At 52.3% G+C, this 20471-nt stretch overlaps 1 protein-coding gene across 2 annotated transcripts in view; it reads left to right on the top strand.

Moving 5' to 3' along the window:
• Window positions 1-6366: 6366 nt before the first annotated feature.
• Window positions 6367-20471, top strand: part of LOC140425602 (sodium- and chloride-dependent transporter XTRP3A-like) — a 78695-nt gene continuing 64590 nt past the window's right edge. The window contains exon 1 of one of the 2 annotated variants that reach the window (XM_072510088.1): window positions 6367-6679. In XM_072510088.1, coding sequence (XP_072366189.1) covers window positions 6559-6679 — 121 coding nt within the window. In that variant the 5' untranslated portion in view covers window positions 6367-6558. Of the gene's footprint in view, window positions 6680-9088; window positions 9167-20471 lie in introns of those variants that run through there. The other variant, XM_072510087.1, reaches the window with a different exon arrangement.

Here is a 20471-nt window from a genome sequence, read left to right as displayed (position 1 = left end):
AAGAGGCTGCAACAATCTAGTTGAAGCAGCTATTTGAAGACATTCAGCCAGAGTCTGAAGGGGTTTCAACCAGACCCAAAGCTGATTAAGCAAGTATTACTTTATGCCCTTCTAATTGTAAGATGGATTGATAGCTGCATGTTTATTTTCTTGTTGTTTAGTGGGAAATTGTATAGTAGTGTTAAGGGGTAACTGTAAGCTGCTCTTTTCGGGCGTGAAGTTAAAAGTTTAATATTGTATTCATAATAAAGTTTTGTTTTAGAAATACCAAAACCTTATTTCTTAATGTAATCACTCCTGGAGCAAATCATTCTTTCCACATAGTCCTAAACTAAACTAAAATATTGGGGTTTCAGTCCAGTTTCCTAGCCACTATTGGGGTCTGGTCTGAGATCGTAATACATAAGTTTTTTTTAAAAACTGTGCCGCTATTCAAAGTATTGCAGCAGACAGGTTTATTAAACCTCTGAGCATGTGCTAAAGCTGTCAAATGTGACTAAATGTATTCCTGGGGGGGGTGGGGGGTGGGGGGGGGGGGGGTGGCGGGGGGGCATTCATCACATGACTTTCCCCTTCACTCCAGTCATGATTCAACCAATAACATCCATCCTTGTGAAGCTAAACTAAAAACAAAACTACTGCGGATGTTGGAATCTGAAACAAAAACAGAAAAATGCTGGACAATCTCAGCAGGTCTGACAGCCTCTGTGGAGAGGGAAGAGATCCGGATGACTCTTTGTCAAAGCTGACAGTGGCGACCTGGAGACTGATCCTCTTTTTAAAAAAAAAAAATTTAGGGTACCCAATTCATTTCCCCAGCCCCCTCCAAACAAGGGGCAATTTAACGTGGCCAATCCACGCTAAATTTATGGGTAGTGGGGGGTGAGACCCACGCAGGTATGGGGAGAATGTGCAAACTCCACATGGACAGTGACCCGGGGCCGGGACGGAGCGATGCCAACCACTGTGCCAGCGTGTTACCCTGGAGATAGATCCTCAACCCCTGGAGACCCCAGGCCAATTCTAGGGGCGGGTGTTGGCCAAGCCTATCAGCAAATTATCTGTTGCCTTCAAATAAATCCGTTTGGTAGAAACGGTACTTTGAGTCAGGCGGGCCCACTGACATCGCTGGCTTCTGCTGCTCCACGCGGCGACATCGTGGCCCAATTTGCCTAATGCCGTGCGCACATATATCGGAGACAAGAATGTTTGGCACCCCCCCCCCTATTTGGTCAAAGCCGTCACATTGACGCAGGGACAACTACAGCCCTTCAGAGAGAGTGAGGAGACTGGCAGCACCCACCCCCCCCCCCCCCGCCCACCCTCAGAGTGAGGAGACTGGCAGCCCCCAACCCAACAGAGTGAGGAGACAGACAGCCCACCCCTCCTCCCCTCAGAGTGAGGAGAATGCCAGCACCACCCCCCTCAGAGTAAGGAGACTGGTAGCCCCTTCCCTCCCATCAGAGTGAGGAGACTGGCAGCTCCCCCCCCTCAGAGTGAGGTAACTGGCAGCCCCCCCCCCCCACCTCAGAGTGAGGAGACTGGCCTTCCCCCCCCCCCCCAGGGTGAGGAGTCTGGCAGCTCTTCCCCCCCCCCCAGAGTGAGGAGACTGGCAGCACCCCCCCTCCCCTCAGAGTGAGGAGACTGGCTGCCCCCTCCCTCCCCTCAGAGTGAGGAGACTGGCAGACCCCACCCCCCAAGAGTGAGGGGACTGGCAGCCCCCCCCCCTCAGAGTGAGGAGACTGGCAGCCTCGCGCCCCCCATCAGAGTGAGGAGACTGGCAGCTCCCCCCCTCCCTCCCAAGAGTGAGGAGACTGGCAGCTCCTCCGTTTCCCCCCACCCAGAGTGAGAAGACTGGCAGCTCTCTTCCCCCCCCCCCGCCGCCCCAGACTGAGGAGACTGGCAACCCTCCACCGCCCCCCCCCCCCACCAGAGTGAGGAGACTGGCAGCACCCCCCCTCAGAGTGAGGAGACTGGCAGCCCGCCCCCTCAGAGTGAGGAGACTGGCAGCCCCCCCCCCCCCTCAGAGTGAGGAGACTGGCAGCCCCCCCCCCTCAGAATGAGGAGACTGGCAGCCCCCTCCCCCCCCCCCTCAGAGTGAGGAGACTGGCAGCCCCCCCCCCCCCCCTGCTCAGAGTGAGGAGACTGGCAGCCCCCCACCCCCATCAGATGGAGGTGACTGGCAGCATCCCCCCACCTCAGAGTGAGGAGACTGGCAGCCCCCCCCCCTCAGAGTGAGGAGACTGACAACCACCCCCCCCCCCCCCATCAGAGTGAGGAGATTGGCAGCCACCGCTCCTCAGAGTGAGGAGACTGGCAGCCCACCCCCCCCCCCCCCCAGAGTGAGGAGACTGGCAGCACCCCCCCCCCTCACAGTGAGGAGACTGGCAGCCCCCCCGTTCAGGGTGAGGCAACTAGCAGCCTCCCCCCCCCCCCTCAGAGTGAGGAGACTGGCAGCACCACCCCCCCTCAGAGTGAGGAGACTGGCAGCCCCCCCCCCTCAGAGTGAGGAGACTGGCATCCCCCTCCCCCCCCCCCCCCCCCCTCTGAGTGAGGAGCCTGGCAGCCCCCACCCCTACAGAGTGAGGAGACTGGCAGCCCCCTCCCCTCCCTCAGAGTGAGGAGACTGGCAGCCCCCCCCAACCACCACCCCCCCCCGCCAGAGTGAGGAGACCGGCAGCCCCCCCCCTCAGAGTGAGGAGACAGTCAGCCCCCCCCCCCTCAGAGTGAGGAGACCGGCAGCCCCCTCCCCCGAGTGAGGGGACTGGCAGCCCCCCCCCTCAGAGTGAGGAGACTGGCAGCCCCCCCCCCCTCAGAGTGAGGAGACTGGCAGCCCCCCCCCTCAGAGTGAGGAGATTGGCAGCCCCCCCCCCTCAGAGTGAGGAGACTGGCAGCCCCCCCCCCCTAAGAGTGAGGAGACAGGCAGCCCCCCTCCTCAGAATGACGAGACTGGCAGCCCCCCCCCTCAGAGTGAGGAGACTGGCAGCCCCCCCCCCCTCAGAGTGAGGAGACTGGCTGCCCCCTCCCTCCCCTCAGAGTGAGAAGACTGGCAGCTCTCTCCCCCCCCCCCCCCCCCCCCCCCCCGCCGCCCCAGAGTGAGGAGACTGGCAACCCCCCCCCCCAGAGTGAGGAGACGAGGAGCCCGGCAGCCCCCCCCCCTCAGAGTGAGGAGACTGTCAGCCCCCCCCCCTCAGAGTGAGGAGACCGGCAGCCCCCTCCCCCGAGTGAGGGGACTGGCAGCCCCCCCCCCAAGAGTGAGGAGACAGGCAGCCCCCCCTCAGAATGACGAGACTGGCAATCCCCCCCTCAGAGTGAGGAGACTGGCAGCCCCCCCCCTCAGAGTGAGGAGACCGGCAGCCCCCTCCCCCGAGTGAGGGGACTGGCAGCCCCCCCCCCCCCAAGAGTGAGGAGACAGGCAGCCCCCCCCCCCTCAGAATGACGAGACTGGCAGCCCCCCCCCCCCTCAGAGTGAGGAGACGGCAGCCGCACCCCCCCCCCCTCAGAGTGAGGAGACTGGCACCCCCCCCCCCTCAGAGTGAGGAGACTGGCAGCCCCCCCCCCTCAGAGTGAGGAGACTGGCAGCCCGCCCCCTCAGAGTGAGGAGACTGGCAGCCCCCCCCTCAGAGTGAGGAGACTGGCAGTCCACTCCCCCCCCCTCAGAGTGAGGAGACTGGCAGCCCCCCCCCCTCAGAGTGAGGAGACAGGCAGCCCGCCCCCTCAGAGTGAGGAGACTGGCAGCCCCCCCCCCCCCTCAGCGTGAGGAGACTGGCAGTCACCTCCCCCCCTCAGAGTGAGGAGACTGGCAGTCCCCCCCCCCCCTTCAGAGTGAGGAGACTGGCGCCCCCCCCCCCTCAGAGTGGAGAGACTGGCAGCCTCCCCCCTCAGAGTGAGGAGACTGGCAGCCCCCTCTCCCCCCCCCTTCAGAGTGAGGAGACTAGCACCCCCCCCCCTCAGAGTGAAGAGACTGGCAGCCCGCCCTCAGAGTGAGGAGACTGGCAGCACCCCCCCCCCTCAGAGTGAGGAGACTGGCAGCCCCCCCCCCCATCAGAGTGAGGAGACTGGCAGCACCCCCCCCCCCTCAGAGTGAGGAGACTGGCAGCACCCCCCCCCTCATGGTGAGGAGACTGGCAGCCCCCCCCCTCAGAGTGAGGAGACTGGCAGCCCCCCCCTCAAAGTGAGGAGACTGGCAGCCCCCCCCCCCCCATCAGAGGGAGGAGACTGGCAGCCCCCCCCCCCCCGCCCTCAGAGTGAGGAGACTGGCAGCCCCCCATCAAAGTGAGGAGATTGGCAGCCCCCCCCCATCAGAGTGAGGAGACTGGCAGCCCCCCTCCTCAGAGTGAGGAGACTGGCAGCCCCCCCCCCCCCCTCAGAGTGAGGAGATTGGCAGCCCCCCCCTCAGAGTGAGGAGACTGGCAGCACCCCCCCCCCTCAGAGTGAGGAGACTGGCAGCACCCCCCCCCCCCTCAGAGTGAGGAGTCTGGCAGCCCCCCCCTCAGAGTGAGGAGACTGGCATGCCCCCCCCCCTCAGAGTGAGGAGACTAGCAGCCCCCCCCCCTCAATGTGAGGAGATTGGCAGCCCCCCCCCCTCAAAGTGAGGAGACTGGCAGCCCCCCCCTCAATGTGAGGAGATTGGCAGCCCCCTCCCCCTCAAAGTGAGGAGACTGGCAGCCCCCCCCCCTCAGAGTGAGGAGACTGGCAGCCCCCCCCCTCAGAGTGAGGAGACTGGCAGCCCCCCCCTCTCAGAGTGAGGAGACTGGCAGCCCCCCCCCCCCCTCAATGTGAGGAGACTGGCAGCCCCCCCCCCCTCAATGTGAGGAGATTGGCAGCCCCCCTCCCTTCAGAGTGAGGAGACTGGCAGCCCCCCGCCCTTCAGAGTGAGGAGACTGGCAGCCCCCCCCCCCCTCAGAATGAGGAGACTGGCAGCCCCCTCACTCAGAGTGAGGAGACTGGCAGCCCCCTCCCTCCCCTCAGTGAGGAGACTGGCAGCCCCCTCCCTCCCCTCAGTGAGGAGACTGGCAGCCCCCTCCCTCCCCTCAGTGAGGAGACTGGCAGCCCCCTCCCTCCCCTCAGTGAGGAGACTGGCAGCCCCCTCCCTCCCCTCAGTGTGGAGACTGGCAGCCCCCTCCCCCCCCCCCCCCCTCAGTGAGGAGACTGGCAGCCCCCTCCCTCCCCTCAGTGAGGAGACTGGCAGCCCCCTCCCTCCCCTCAGTGAGGAGACTGGCAGCCCCCTCCCTCCCCTCAGTGAGGAGACTGGCAGCCCCCTCCCCCCCCCCTCAGTGAGGAGACTGGCAGCCCCCTCCCCTCAGTGAGGAGACTGGCAGCCCCCTCCCTCCCCTCAGTGAGGAGACTGGCAGCCCCCTCCCTCCCCTCAGTGAGGAGACTGGCAGCCCCCTCCCTCCCCTCAGTGAGGAGACTGGCAGCCCCCTCCCTCCCCTCAGTGTGGAGACTGGCAGCCCCCTCCCCCCCCCCCCCTCAGTGAGGAGACTGGCAGCCCCCTCCCTCCCCTCAGTGAGGAGACTGGCAGCCCCCTCCCTCCCCTCAGTGAGGAGACTGGCAGCCCCCTCCCTCCCCTCAGTGAGGAGACTGGCAGCCCCCTCCCCCCCCCCCTCCCCTCAGTGAGGAGACTGGCAGCCCCCTCCCCTCAGTGAGGAGACTGGCAGCCCCCTCCCTCCCCTCAGTGAGGAGACTGGCAGCCCCCTCCCTCCCCTCAGTGAGGAGACTGGCAGCCCCCTCCCCCCCCCTCCCCCCCCCTCAGTGAGGAGACTGGCTGCCCCCTCCCCTCAGTGAGGAGACTGGCTGCCCCCTCCCCTCAGTGAGGAGATTGGCAGCCCCCCCCCCCCCTCAAAGTGAGGAGATTGGCAGCCCCCCTCCCTTCAGAGTGAGGCGACTGGCAGCCCCCCTCCCTTCAGAGTGAGGCGACTGGCAGCCCCCCTCCCTTCAGAGTGAGGCGACTGGCAGCCCCCCCCCCCTCAGAATGAGGAGACTGGCTGCCCCCTCCCCTCAGTGAAGAGACTGGCTGCCCCCTCCCCTCAGTGAGGAGACTGGCTGCCCCCTCCCCTCAGTGAGGAGACTGGCTGCCCCCTCCCCTCCCCTCCCCTCAGTGAGGAGACTGGCTGCCCCCTCCCCTCCCCTCAGTGAGGAGACTGGCTGCCCCCTCCCCTCAGTGAGGAGACTGGCTGCCCCCTCCCCTCCCCTCCCCTCAGTGAGGAGACTGGCTGTCCCCTCCCCTCCCCTCCCCTCAGTGAGGAGACTGGCTGCCCCCTCCCCTCAGCATTGCCAAGAGGAGAGGCACATTTTCTGAGTGCCTTTGTCCTCATTCGGCTGAGCTGAGGCGCGCTGCCTGACTCTCGACCAATAGTCACCGCGTCCCAGTTAATCAGATTAAAAATTAAACATCTTGATTTTTTTTTCTCCCCCCCCCCCCACACATGTGGCACATTCCTGGAGGTTGCTCAGTCACCAACTTTAGAGCGAGCCGAGGTTAAAGAGAGACAGAGAGCGGGCGGCAGCTGCACCCCCCACACACACACAGAGGGAGCCGCTCAGTCAGTCAGAGACATGGAGGAGGTCAGACCGTCCTGGGACAATCCGATGCAGTTTGTCTTCGCCTGTATCTCCTTTGCGGTGGGACTGGGCAACGTGTGGCGTTTCCCCTATCTGTGTCAAATGCACGGAGGAGGTGAGCTGGCAATCTTTCCCTTATTTCTTTTCTTGTTATTTTTTTTTAAAGGATGTTCCCCACCTCAAACCCTGGGCTGTTAGTTCCCGAAATGGCCCAATCCCGTGGCGAGGGGCAGAGGGCCGGATTTGGACCTTTTAACCCCCCCCCCCCCCCTCGTCTAAAATCTCCCCCATTCTGAATGACAGCCGGGCCCCTCTGCCGACCACTTTGCAGCTGCTGAGGCAGGGAGGGAAGGATGGATGGAGGGAGGTCAGGAGGGACGGATGCGTCGGACCATCCCGAAACAAAAGGGTTACAAATGTATCCGGGGAGCGGTGTTACTGTATCCAACTGAGTTCAATCCGATACCCTGGTGACTGGGTAAAACGCTACCTCCCCTTCCATTACCCCAATAAATTCCCTCCAAACCCCCCAGCCTCTGGTGTTGCCCCCCCCCCCCCCCCCCCGGAAAATCTGTAGCTTTGTCTTTCTGTCTGTCTTGTTTTTTTTGGGAGGGGGGAGTGGGGGGGGCTTTGGTTCCATTCGGGCCCCACGTGTGTGCAGCACGAAGGGCGAATGCCGCCGCTCTGACCAGCCGGGCGAAACGCGCGCTCTCTCCTCAGGGGCCTGCAAATGCCGCTTGGCTTTTTAAAAAAAAAAACTCTCCTTTTGCACCCCCCCCCCCCCCCCGGCAATCCATTTTTCTTTTAATCCCCCAAAATGTATCTTCAGATAAAAGTGGAAATTTCTCTGCCGGTTGCTGAGTGGTGTTTCCTGGCACATGTTTAATTCATGTGAAGACCGTTGTCTAGTCGGTGAAAATGCTGCCCCCCACCCCCCCCCCAGTTGCCGAAAATGGGCGCTTTTGGTTTCTGTTTTTAGTACCTACACGGATCTGGTGAACACACAAAACGGATATTGTTCACCGTTCCAGAAGCTGCTTTTTTTGTTTAAACCCTGAATCCGATGCAGATGACACATTCTGTGGTAGCCTTTTGAATCATTCCCATGTGATACTGCACCAGGAGATGTCGACAGAGTATTATCATTGCCAAAATGTTTTCAATGTCATTCTAAGGGGGATTGTTGACAGTAACCCCCCCCCCCCCCCCGCCGCCCTCTACCGGAGTTTGAGCTGATTCCTAGCAAAGGATCTCTAAATATTCGCCCAATATTTAGTGAGGGTTGGCAGTTTGATCACCATTGTAACCTGGTACAGTGGGAGAAGCAACCTGGCTTTCAATCAATGGAGAAATTAACAAAGGGAAACCAATTACGTCAATAAGAGCTGGAACATTGGGTTCACTTATTTGATTTACTGGCATCTGGGGAATGAAGCAAGTATGCCTACGCATTGCAAAATATCCCAAAGGACTTGAATCCATGAGAGTCCAATTGTGGCTCGTGTAACCATAGAGGTTTAAGGGGTTTGAATTTGCACAAAGGAAAGTCACTCCTCCACGGTATTGCAAAATAGTGAAGAATTCCGCTTTGGCTATTGACCCCTTTCCAGGGCCTCTTGCGCCCAAGGTGAGCGAGCGGCACTGGGAATAGAGCATGTGGCAGCCCAGGCATCCATTGCCATTTGGAGACAATCCTGTGTAAACTGTAACAGCTGCGAACACATGTCAAGTTTCCCGAACAATGTGCCTGGGTTCCAACATTTCCGAGCCACCCGCCTGCACCGAATGTAGCTTTTCTTCCCCTTCTGGCAAACCACTTTTGAGGCCTCGAACATTGAATTTTAATTGGCTCTTGAGCGACGACTTGGGGACAGGTTCATGTAGGTGGTAGGGAAGTTGTTGGAAGCCAGTCCCACTCGTTTTGCTGAATTTCCTGGCTTTGACGTCAACCGGAAAGAAAGACTTGCGTTTACGTAGCACCTCACACAATCACTTTTGAAGAGTGGTGACTGTTGTACTATAGGAAATGTGGCAGCTGATTTGTGCTCAGCGAGATCCCATGCAACAAGATTCATAGAATATAGAACATACAGTGCAGAAGGAGGCCATTCGGCCCATTGAGTCTGCACCGACCCACTTAAGCCCACCCTAACCCAATAACCCCATCTAACCTTTTTGGTCACTAAAGGCAATTTCTCATGGCCAATCCACCTGACCTGCACGTCTTTGGACTGTGGGAGGAAACCGGAGCACCCGGAGGGAACCCATGCAGTCGATGATCTGTTTTTGCCAGGACACCAGGGAGAACTCTCCCCTCCTCCCCCTTCAAAATACTGCTGTGGGGGACCTCTTATACCCACCTCGGAGAGCAGACAGAGCCTCCATTTAACAGCTCACCCAATTCATATGACGACACCTTCACCAATGTACTCTCTCAGTACAACACTGGGGGGGGGGGGGGGGGGGGGTGGAGAGGGAGAGAGAGATAGGAGTCAGTTTTATTTCTGTTTGTTGTTGCAGTGGGACGTGAACCCAGAACCTTGTCAACGGAACGGAGAGAGCCACACATTGGGCCATGGTGATGCCACCCCCGTGACAGGAGGTTGGTACCCCCTGTTTCCGACTCTGACCCATCCCCCCCCCTTTTGGGGTCTGAAACATTAAATATTATAGGCAGTGATTGTGGCACCCAGTTGAAACAGGAGGGTCAGGTTGGATACAATTGGACCAGGCAACATTAGGACTTTTTAAAAAGTTACGTTTTGGTTTTATGACTAATTGGATGTTTAAAACATCATTTTAAGTTTAAAATCCTCCTCAGACCGTTCCTAACAATGCTGGGTGATGGGGGCATTGCTAGGGTATGACTGACAGGTGGGTCAGTAAGTATAACATTGGTATTCGTCTACATTTTAGTATGATACACTGACGTATATGTGAATGTTTTTATTATATAACCATCCCTCAGGAACTCCCTGTGGTAGAGAAAGTGGTGCACAGCAAGGGCTGGTTTGATGCTTTACAGATTGGTGTGCAATACGTATTATTTCTTAACAATGTGACATCTTCTGAAGATCCTTTGAGAATCTAATAGATTCAGAGACCTGAGCTCAAATACCACTGCAGCAACTGGGGAATTTAAAATTCCAATTAAACACGTTTTTTAAAAAATGGCATCAGTAACAGTGACCCTGAAAGTAGTGAATTGCTCTATTTTTTTTTTAAACCTCCTGGTTCACTAATGAGCATTAGAGGCGGCAGGTTAGCACAGTGGTTAGCACTGTTGCTTCACAGCGCCAGGGACCCAGGTTCGATTCCCGGCTTGGGTCGCTGTCTGTGCGGAGTCTGCACGTTCCCCCCATATCTGCTCCGGTTTCCTCCCACAGTCCAAAGATGTGCAGGTTAGGTGGATTGGCTATTCTAAATTTCCCTTGATGTCCAAAATGGTTAGGTGGGGTTACAGGGATAGGGTGGAGGCGTGGGCTTAAGTAGGCGCGGGGCAGCACGTGTTGCAGAGGCTAGCACTGCTGCCTCACGGCGCTGAGGACGGGAGGTTCAAATCCCGGCCCTGGGTCACTGTCTGTGTGGAGATTGCACATTCTCCTCATGTCTGTGGGTTTCACTCTCTCAACCCACAGATGTGCAGGTTAGGTGGATTGGCCATGCTAAATTTCCCCTTAATTGGGGAAAAAAAATAATTAGGTACTCTAAATTTATATTTAAAAAAAAAAAAAGTAGGGTGTTCTATCTAAGGGCCGGTGCAGACTCGTCAGGCCAAATGGCCTCCTTCTGCACTGTAAATTCTATGTCTATGTAATGGAAGACTCACAGCAATGTGGTTGACTCTTGTCTGCCCTCTCAAATCAGCTACGAAGCCACTCCATTGTACTGGGGTTTGGCAATTAATGCTGGCTTTCTCACTGTTGGGAGCCACTCCCCAGAATAAAGATTTCAAAAATATCTCTCCGTCACCTCACATTCCATTGTCTCTTTGTGCCTCCACAGCCATTCAGTTTTTCACATGTATATTTTTCTGGTTCAGGATTACTGTTATGAGCCAGGGTTTAGAGAACCCCAAAGTGTATCATGGAGTTCACCTGACCCACAACTTTTAATAGATTGTGGTATGGGGAGCACACGGCCCATTCTGCAGGTGTGGTACAGCAGAAATGGAAAAGTATTTTTTAAAGCAAAACAATGTTTATTCTAGGAACTCAAGTTAACCTTTTTAAAACATGCAGCGAACCTCTTAGCAACCATCAATTCAAATACAACACTAAGTAATCCTTAATAATTTCCCAAACAACATCCAGAAGACAGAAGAAGCCCCTTTCAACAGAAGCACATTAGGTTTACATTCACTACTGAGAACATTTATAATTCTGAATTCGCCAAATGATCAAGAGATAGTCTTTTCATGGTAGAGAGATCAACAGTACACCTGCTCTGTCTGGCTTCAGCTCCAATACTGAAAACAGAACTGAAACACACCCTGCAGCAAACAGCCTAAAACGAAAGTATAAAGCTGACAGACAGCCCAGCTCCACCCACTCTCTGACATCACTGCAGTAGTAAACACCCATTTCTTAAAGGTACTCTCACTACAGATATTTATACACGCACCCATTTATAAACACCCATTTCGGAGCACTGCTCCTGAGGAAGGAGAACTGCTCCGAAAGCTAGTGTTTGAAACAAACCAGTTGGACTTTAACCTGGTGTTGTAAGACTTCTTACTCCATTTCTTAAAGGTACTCCCACATGACATTACTTTATAAAAGCACATTATTGATGTTCACTCCGGTGAATGGCTAAGTGATATAAATTTAAACCTATAATGGGAGAACATGAACTTGGTTTCAACAATCCCCATATGGAAGCTGCCAGACCTGAGGCACACCACCCCAGTGAGCGGCGTTAAGTAGAAAGAGATGGTTAGCTTTGACAAAACAAAAGGTGCAGAAGAGTGAACGGGTATAGTTACTGTATTTTCACACCAGCTCAGGAGGGCTAGAATGAAGAAGACCTGAGAATATTTCTTGAGGAATGGTGTTTTCTGTTGCCAATGAGTTTTGGTTGCGTTTCTCAGAATCATTGTAAATTATAATGTCAACATTCCCCATGTAATTTTGTTGTGTCAACGAGTTTGTACGAGAGCGGGTTTCTTAGTGACTCTTTCCAGGACAATATATATTAAACAATATATTGGTCAAGTGCCCACGAGTAATCTGTACCAATGTAATGGTTACTGCTTTTAATGTGACCATCAAAATTCAAAAGAATGACACTGCAGTTAAAAAAAAATATTGACTAGAAAGGGCTTTTGAAGAATTTAATATTTTCAATGAGTTGAGCGGGTTCATGATCTAGGACTTTAAATGCTGTCAAGCGGGTTCATGATCTAGGACTTTAAATGCTGTCACATGATGTGTTATGTACCCTGGGGTAACACAGGCTGCAACTGGATGCAGCTTTGACCAAAAGATACTCCAGACCTTGAAGTCAGTTCAATCTGATTTATTGAACCAGTAGCACAGTTCTCTGTGAGTTTGACTCTGCTAACCTAAGTGTGGTTACTCTGTCTGACTGAACCAGATTAGCTCTTAGCCACGTGCTGGAGGTGTGATACTGTACATACATCCTGACTCACTCTGTAGATGTTCATCAGTGGAAAGTGGCGAAGTGTAAGTGCCTCGTGCCTTTTATAGTGAGATACCACCCCTGAGTGTCCTGCCTGCTCATTGGTCATGTCCTGTTCTCTGTGTTCATTAGGTGCCTATCTGCATATCATTATCTGCATATCATGACATCACACAATATGTGTGGGGCATATGTGGATAAGCATTGTGGATAGCACAATTGCTTCACAGCTCCAGGGTCCCAGGTTCGATTCCGGCTTGGGTCACTGTCTGTGTGGAGTCTGCACATCCTCCCTGTGTGTGCGTGGGTTTCCTCCGGGTGCTCCGGTTTCCTCCCACAGTCCAAAGATGTGCAGGTTAGGTGGATTGGCCATGATAAATTGCCCTTTGTGTCCAAAATTGCCCTTCGTGTTGGGTGGGGTTACTGGGTTATAGGGATGGGGTGGAGTTGTTGACCTTGGGTAGGGTGCTCTTTCCAAGAGCCGGTGCAGTCTCGATGGGCCGAATGGCCTCCTTCTGCACTGTAAATTCTATGTTATATGTTATGTCATTTGTTAATTTAATTATTTTTTTTATAGATTGAGGATAGGATAAATCTGAAGTTTGAAGTTTTTTTTCCCCCCTTTATTTCCATGCCTACAAAGTGGAGGTGCAGAATCCTCTTGTTTCCCCCCCCCCCCCCCCCGAACACCCCAAAACCCAGTGTGAACTGTTTTTTATACTCTCGCAATAATTTCCTAATCTTTCCCCAGTTGGGGGCAGACGCACCAAGTAACTAACTTGAAGCATGTACCGGTTTACCACACAGTTCCAAATATTTCGACTAAATCAAATGTAGTATGTGTTCTCATCATTTTAAGATCGGACACGTTCCCGATCTGGGCGGAAATTTTTAAAGCATGCCGCCCTAGCATCGCAGGCAGTGCATCAGTCTCATAACTTGGATGGTCCTCTGTTCAATCCTCAGGAGAGACCAGGTTCTGTTTACGCATTCTTTGTCCAGCTAGGGGAATTGGCTTGAATGATGGGAGCGCTTGCTTTGCATGCGAGAGGTATTGGGACCGATGACGACGTTCTCCACTCTGGTTAAGGCAGTCAGTGGTAGCGTCGTTACCATAGGGCCAAAAGATACCACTGGATGTGACGATATGCTTCAGAAAAAATTGATCCATCCAGCGACCTTTTAGGAGTTATCAGTCTGAGCTACCTTGGCTGATCTTGCTTTCCTGCTCATTTTCCCATACTCTTTAATATTCCACTTTTTAAAAAGAATTTTTTTAAAAACAGCTCCGATGGCGGCGGTGGTGGTGGTAGGAGTGGGGATGGTGGTGTGGGGACAGGACGGTGGGAGTGGTCTGTTTTTCATCGCCCCCATTCTCCTAAATCGTTTCTGCACCCTCTCCAATGCATTCAGATCCTTCCTAAAGCCCAGGATTGGACCCACTATTCCAGTTGAGAGCAAACCTGTGTTTTATAAAGGTTCACCATAACTATTTTTTGTCTGCGATGCCTCTCTTTCTAAAGCACAGGATCCTCTATGCCCCATCACCCACTTTCTCAACCTGCTCATGTACACGCAGGTCCCACCCCCCCCCCCCCTTCCCGTTTTAGATTGTACTCTTTACCTTTAAGGTGTCTCCTCATTCTTCCTTCCTATCAATGTGTCATTTCATGCTCATCTGCGTTTAATTCTGATCTGCCATGTGTCCAGCCCTTCCACCACCTGTATGTCCTCTTGAAGTCCATCACACATCTCATAGATCACAATACTTCCAAATTTTGTGCCATCTCTAAGTTTTGAAATCGTGCCCTGAACACTCGAGCCATTAATGTAGATGAAGAAAAGTAGAGGTTTAATACTGACCCTTGGGAGAATCCCACTTCATACCTTACTCAATTTTTCATCACTGCTCTCCGTTTCCTGTCACTCTGTTGATTTTGTGTCCAGTGTCCCTTTTATTCCAAGGACACTAACTTTGCAGACAAGCCTGACGTGCAGCACCTTGTCAAATGTCTTTTGGAAGTCCATGTACACCACATCAATAGCATTCCCCTCACCAAAACCCTGTCACCTCATCAAGAAACTCAATCACACATGGCCCTTGGCCCTCCCCCTTGCCCTCGCAATTCTGCAATTTTTCCTTTCAGGAGCTTAACTTTGAAAGCCAGGATCAACTCTGCCTGGAACAAATCTATCCTGGTTTTCCCTAATGAATCCACACTTGTCCAAATGACAATCTCATCTTTTTAGCTCCCGACGCCATGATGGTCTTCAGTGGGGTAAATTTTCATCAGAGACTCTGCTCCCAGCATTGCATCTCGCTGAAATGGGAGCCCGAATTAGAAAGCGTGGTGTGCTCAGAGCTCTCAATATCCAAACTTTGTGAAGCACCTAAATGGCTAAATAGGCAATAGAGCACCATCAAAAACTCCCCTTTAAAAAGCTGGACAGGTACCTGATTAAACTGGGAACTGAAAGATTCTAAGAATATGTCTAGCTGTAGCTTAAATGCCTTGCATGCAATGCACATTTGTTTAGGAAACATCATTAATTTTGGATAGCGTAGATTGTAACATCAGCTTGATGTTTTTGCTATGGTTGAATTCGACCGCAGTTTTTGAACATTTATACCTGTTATTAATCTCTTGGGGCAATAAGTAAATTAGGAGTATTCATGCGCATTGTACAGTGCTTGTTTGGAATACAGTTATTTTTTCTTCACTGCATAAATATGCAGTTTACTGCTCCTGGCTTCCTCAATTTCTTCATCTGAGATCTTGCAAGGGAAAGCCTTGACATCAAAGCAAAGTTGCCATAGTCGCAGATGACCGTAGGCTGCTTTCCCCTTTTGCGGAGGAGAGCTGACTGGTTGTGATTTAGCCCGAGGATCACCACACCTCGGGCGAGGGGCAAGGTTGAGAAGGCTTCAGGAATAACCTCAGCCGGTACATGGATTCAACCTACGCTGCTGTTCTTTCTCTGCATCGTGAACCAGCTGTCCAGCCAAGTGAGCGAAACCAGCCACCACCATGCCCCTGATTGGCAGTTTTTAACAACAGGGGATTTTGCATTCAGGCATACCCTGACCACCGTTCTCCAAAATAGACTCAAAGAAATGTTCCCCATTTGTGAATGTTTCTGAACTCCGAAACCTGTGTTTGGCCCATTTAGTGTTTTGAAACACTAGTGTTTAGTGTTTTGAAACACTACCGTTCCCCTGATGGAAACTGTTTTGGGATGTCTAGCACTTGGGGGCAGAGCTAGTCTCGCGTGAAATTAGGAAACACCTCTACACAGTGGTAGAAGTTCAGAGCTCTCTCCCACAAATTGCTGATTTTGAAATCATGAGATTAATTTTTGTTTTTGTTAACCAAATGTATTTGGGCAATGGGAAGATATAAATGGGATGGTCAAATGGGCAGGTAAGTGACAGATGGAATTTAACCCTGAAAAGTATGAGGTGATATTGGGAGGAGTAATTTAACAAGGAAGTATACCATACATAACCCACGCCGGCAGGACTGGGCCCAGAGATCTATACAACTCCATCACGATCTCCCTGCTGTTGTAATCTATGCCTCGATTGATAAAAGCGAGTGTCCCATATGCCTTTTCCACCATCCTATTAACCTGCCGATTGCCCTCCGAGATCTATGGACAAACACGCCAAGGTCCCTTTGTTCTTCGGAACTTCCCAGCGTCAGACCTTTCGTAGTATACTTCCTTGTTGGGCCATGCTAAATTGTCTCTTAGTGTCCAAATGATTGGAAGGGATTACTGGGTTACAGGGATATGATGGGGGCCTAGGTAGGGGTGCTCTTTCCAAGGGTCGATGCAGACTCGATAGGCCGAATAGCCTCCTCCTGCACTCTAGGGATTCTATGTAGAGTGAGGTCACAGATCAGCCATGATCTCACTGAACATTGGAACAGGCTCAAGGGCATAAATTACTTCCTTTACTCCTGACTACTCTTTTGATATCGTACACTGATAAGCATGCAATGATTGAGAACAGTGTGCTGTTCACTAACCTTTTGGTTCCTTACTTTTCAAGAGGAAAAAGTAACAAAAAGTGTGTATCTTAACATATCTGATATTCAAGAGAAAACTACCGGTTCTGTCGAAATGGCTTATGCTCTGGTGAATTGTTGATTAATGTTATCCACTATTGTGTTCACAGCTGCATGATATCGGTGCCAATAATATTCACAATTAGTCTGTGACACAAGATGTGTACCAACCCATTGTTCCTGAACTCTGAAGTGAGCTTGGGCCACGAAACACGCATGTCTAGGGTTTATGTTGTTATGCTGTAGACTGGTGCCAAACAACATGGTGGTTCAAAGCAGTAGCTGAATGTAGCTGGACCTTTTACAAGTCCCTGCTACCAGCATTAAACCGTGGGAACATTGGAAGTTTGAATTGTCAGCAGAGTTCTGACCATTAGATTAAGAAACTTATTTTTAAAAATTTTATTCTCCTCACGTTCCACATTTTCATCAAATATTCATCCAACAAAATATAACCAACAATAACAAATACAATAGCAATCCCCCGACCCACAACCCCTTTGTCCTATAAACTCAAACCTCCCCCTACTTCCCAAATACAAAACAAGAAGGAAAAAGAGAATCCATGCTCATCCCATACATGAGAACCAATAAACCATCCACTCAAACCCCCCCCCACCACCACAATGTCCGATGGCATCCAATTCTCGAAAGTGCAGGATAAACCATTCCCATGAATTGTAGAACCCTTCCATCCTCCACCTCAACTCAAACTTTGCCTCCTACACCAAGTCCAGATCCTGCTCCCTTAGTCCCTCTTGTGCTCAATGCGCGACCACCTACCTGTCCTTCTTGAACACCCCGTCTCTTATGCCACCTGGCATTTTTTGACTGTTTCCTCTCCGTTCCATTGACTTTTCAGGGGGGAATAAAGGCTGAGAATGTACAGGTGGGTGTTACGAAATCCAATGAGGCATTGAGGGGAAGCTGCTTTATTCAGCGCACGGTGGGGATGTGGGCTTTTGTACCCCTGATTGAGGTGAATAGAATAGATCGGTTGAACGGGGAGTACAATAGGAAGGAAAGCAGGATGGGACATGTGGTGATATGCATCACTGTAAACACACAAGGGGTTAATGTAAATACACTACGACTAAGTAAACACTAGAGGGAGCACCAGAGACGTCATGACATGCAGACATACAGCTAATGAACACAGAGAATAGGACACGACCAATGGGCAGTCAAGACACCCAGAAGTGACACTACCACAAGGGGGCATTACACAACCCATATACAAGGACAGGGCACACGTGCCCTGTCTCTTTCCACAGACGACACTTAGAGAGTAGGACAGGGGCAGATCAGAAGCATCACACCCACCACGTGGCTACGAGCAGACTGGTTAGTTAGACTGAGTTACTATAGCAAGATTAGCAGGAGAGTTGAACTCCTAGAGAACTGTGCTAATGGTTCAATAAATCACATTGAACTTGCTTCAAAGTCTGGAGTATCTTTTGGTCAAAGCTGCATTGAGTTGCAGCCTGTGTTATCCCAGAGTGCATAACACAACAGGACACTGCAAATAACCTCGTTGGTTACAGCCGCGGAGGAGGACTTTTGAACTTGAGTGTGCTGGGTCTCTGCAAGAGCCACTCGCCTGGTCCCACTTACCTGCTCTTTCCCCGTAGCCCTGCGAGTTTGTGTTTTTTTTCTCTCCTCCGTTAATAATTCAATTCCTTTTTGAAAACCGTGGGTTTCTTATCATCTGCTGGCGAAATGCAGAGGGAAAGGTGATCCAGTTTCCCACCCTCTTGTATAGCAGGAGGAGAAAAAGGGCAAAATGTCCTCTCAATTCTGATCGAAACCTTGAGTGGAGTGGAGGGTGGCCATATTCAGCCAGCAGCAGGCGGAGGAAACTTGCCACGTGAGGAGAATGCCCAGCCTGTAGCGGGTGTCCTCCATTCTCGGTCACCTTGGGTCCGATTTGAAGGACTGGGCATTGGGATGGGGAAGAAACACCTCTGAAAGCCACCTTGCTCTATGCTTCCAATACCATCCCCGCCCCCTCCCTCCGTACCCCATCTTACCCACATATGCCTCTCCTCGGGGAAATGGGGGGGGGGGGGGGGCGATGCCCGATTAAAACCTCTGGCTAATACCGGCAGCCACATTCGGTGGTACTGCGTGGTCTAGAGAGCTGTCAGCCTGTAATTGGCCAGTTGGGGTGGGATTCCTGCCGGCCAGAGGACTTGGTCAAGGGGGAGGTCCAACGCTGGCCAGATCAGACCTCTCCGAGGAAAGCTATGTGAGGCACCTGCCCATTCCACAACCAGTGGGAGGGACCCCTGTTAAATTCTGCCCCATAATCACAGGTGGGGCTTGACATATGGTATCATGTGTACAGTAACACCGTGATTATGTTACAGATGATTATCATAGAATTTACAGTGCAGAAGGAGGCCATTCGGCCCATCGAGTCTGCACCGGTAGAGCACCCTACCCAAGCCCACACCTCCACCCTATCCCCACAACCCAGCAACCCCACCCAACACGAAGGGCAATTTTGGACACTAAGGGCAATTTAGCATGGCCAATCTACCTAACCTGCACATCCTTGGTCTGTGGGAGGAAACCGGAACACCCGGAGGAAACCCACGCACACACGGGGATAACGTGCAGGCGCAACACAGGCGGAATTATGTGAGTGGTTAGGATCTGAATTGCACTGAGCGTGGAGGCAGGTTCCATCCAGGCTTTCGAAAGGGAATTGGATCATTATCTGAAAAGTAATAACGGGCAGGGTCTCCAAAGAGAAGACAAGCATTGCTTCCACAGAGCCAGCATGGATGTCATGGACTGAATGGCCTCCTTTTCTGCTTTTATAATTCCATAATCCAGCGGACTGAAACCCAGGATCAATGATAAATAATCCTTTCCTCCGTCCGCATAAGAAAACTGTTGAGGTTTTTTCTTGGCCCTTTCCTGGGATGGGGGCTCTGCTGGCTTTTGTTGCCCATTCCGATTGCCCTTGAACTGAGTGGCTTGCAAGATAATGGCAGAGGCCAGTCAAGAGTCAACCACATTAATGTAGGCCTGGAGTCACGTGTAGGATGTCGGCCAGACTTGGTCCGGATGACCGGTTTCCTTCCCTAAAGGACATAGGGTGAACCAGATGGATTTCGAACTATCATAGTTATTGAGACCAGCTTTATGTTCCAGATTTATTAACAAAATTTAAATTCCACACGCTGCTGTGGGGAGTTTTGCCCCCCCCCCCCCCGCCCTGCCCCCCAAAGCAGTGACATTACTGCCACACCGCCATCCTCTTCCCCCCCCCCCCCCCCCCCCCCCCCCCGCCTGCCCCCCCCCCCCCCTGTTCCAATACTCCTCTCGCTAGTCTCCCTCTCATCCAGGTCATCCAAAACTCTGTTCCTTCTGCCTTATTCTACATCACACTCTGTTGGCTCACCCTCTCTAATCCCAGACCTTCGTTGGCTCAAGCCTACAATTAACCATTGTGTTTAAATCCTCCCGCAGTCTTGCCCCGGCCTAGCTTTGTCCCCTCCATCCCCCCCCCTCTCCAGTCCCAAACTATCCACTGTTTGCATCCTCTCTTTGCCCTGCCGTAGACCGCCATTGCATTTGAACTCTCCAGAATTTGCTCCCTGAACCCTGCCGGCTCATAGTTTCCTTCTGTGTTCACCTTTGCCTTTGACCAAGCCATTGTCTTCCTGGTGTGCTTTGGCATTTTATTTTCTTCCTAGTCCTGGGAAGGGCCATGCTAATTGGGTGGCAGTTGCCTCCCGCTAGTGCTGCTTTTCCACATGTCCAACACCCACTTATAGAACAGCATTAAGGAAAGGCCTTGGGTGTGGGGGCTGGTGATGGTGGAGAACCTAATTTGCCGAAACTAATTCCCTTTCATTGAGGGCAAACTTCAATTCATTACTGTTTAGACAGCAGATTTCACCGGTAATTGCTCCATGCATTTCAAATGTGCCTTTCATTGGCCCGCATGTTGTAAACATTAGCTAACAGCTGTACGATAGATCTGAACCACTTCCGGGCTCTCCTAGGCTTCTCAAGCATTACTAATAAGACCGAAATCGCTCATGGTTTTATGGTAATGTGCAGTTTGTTACATTTGAACAGTAATTATCTGACCAAGTTAATTCTTATCTCCTTTTAAGTAATGTTTTTGGAATGCGCGGGCAGTTTCTTTAAAGGCTAGGCCCCTTTTAAAAAAAAGTTTTA

Source organism: Scyliorhinus torazame, chromosome 6 (assembly GCF_047496885.1).
Source record: "Scyliorhinus torazame isolate Kashiwa2021f chromosome 6, sScyTor2.1, whole genome shotgun sequence".
Classification (NCBI taxonomy): Eukaryota; Metazoa; Chordata; class Chondrichthyes; order Carcharhiniformes; family Scyliorhinidae; genus Scyliorhinus; species Scyliorhinus torazame.
Note: the sequence above shows the minus strand (reverse complement) of the source record. Positions and strands in the feature narration are given on the sequence as shown.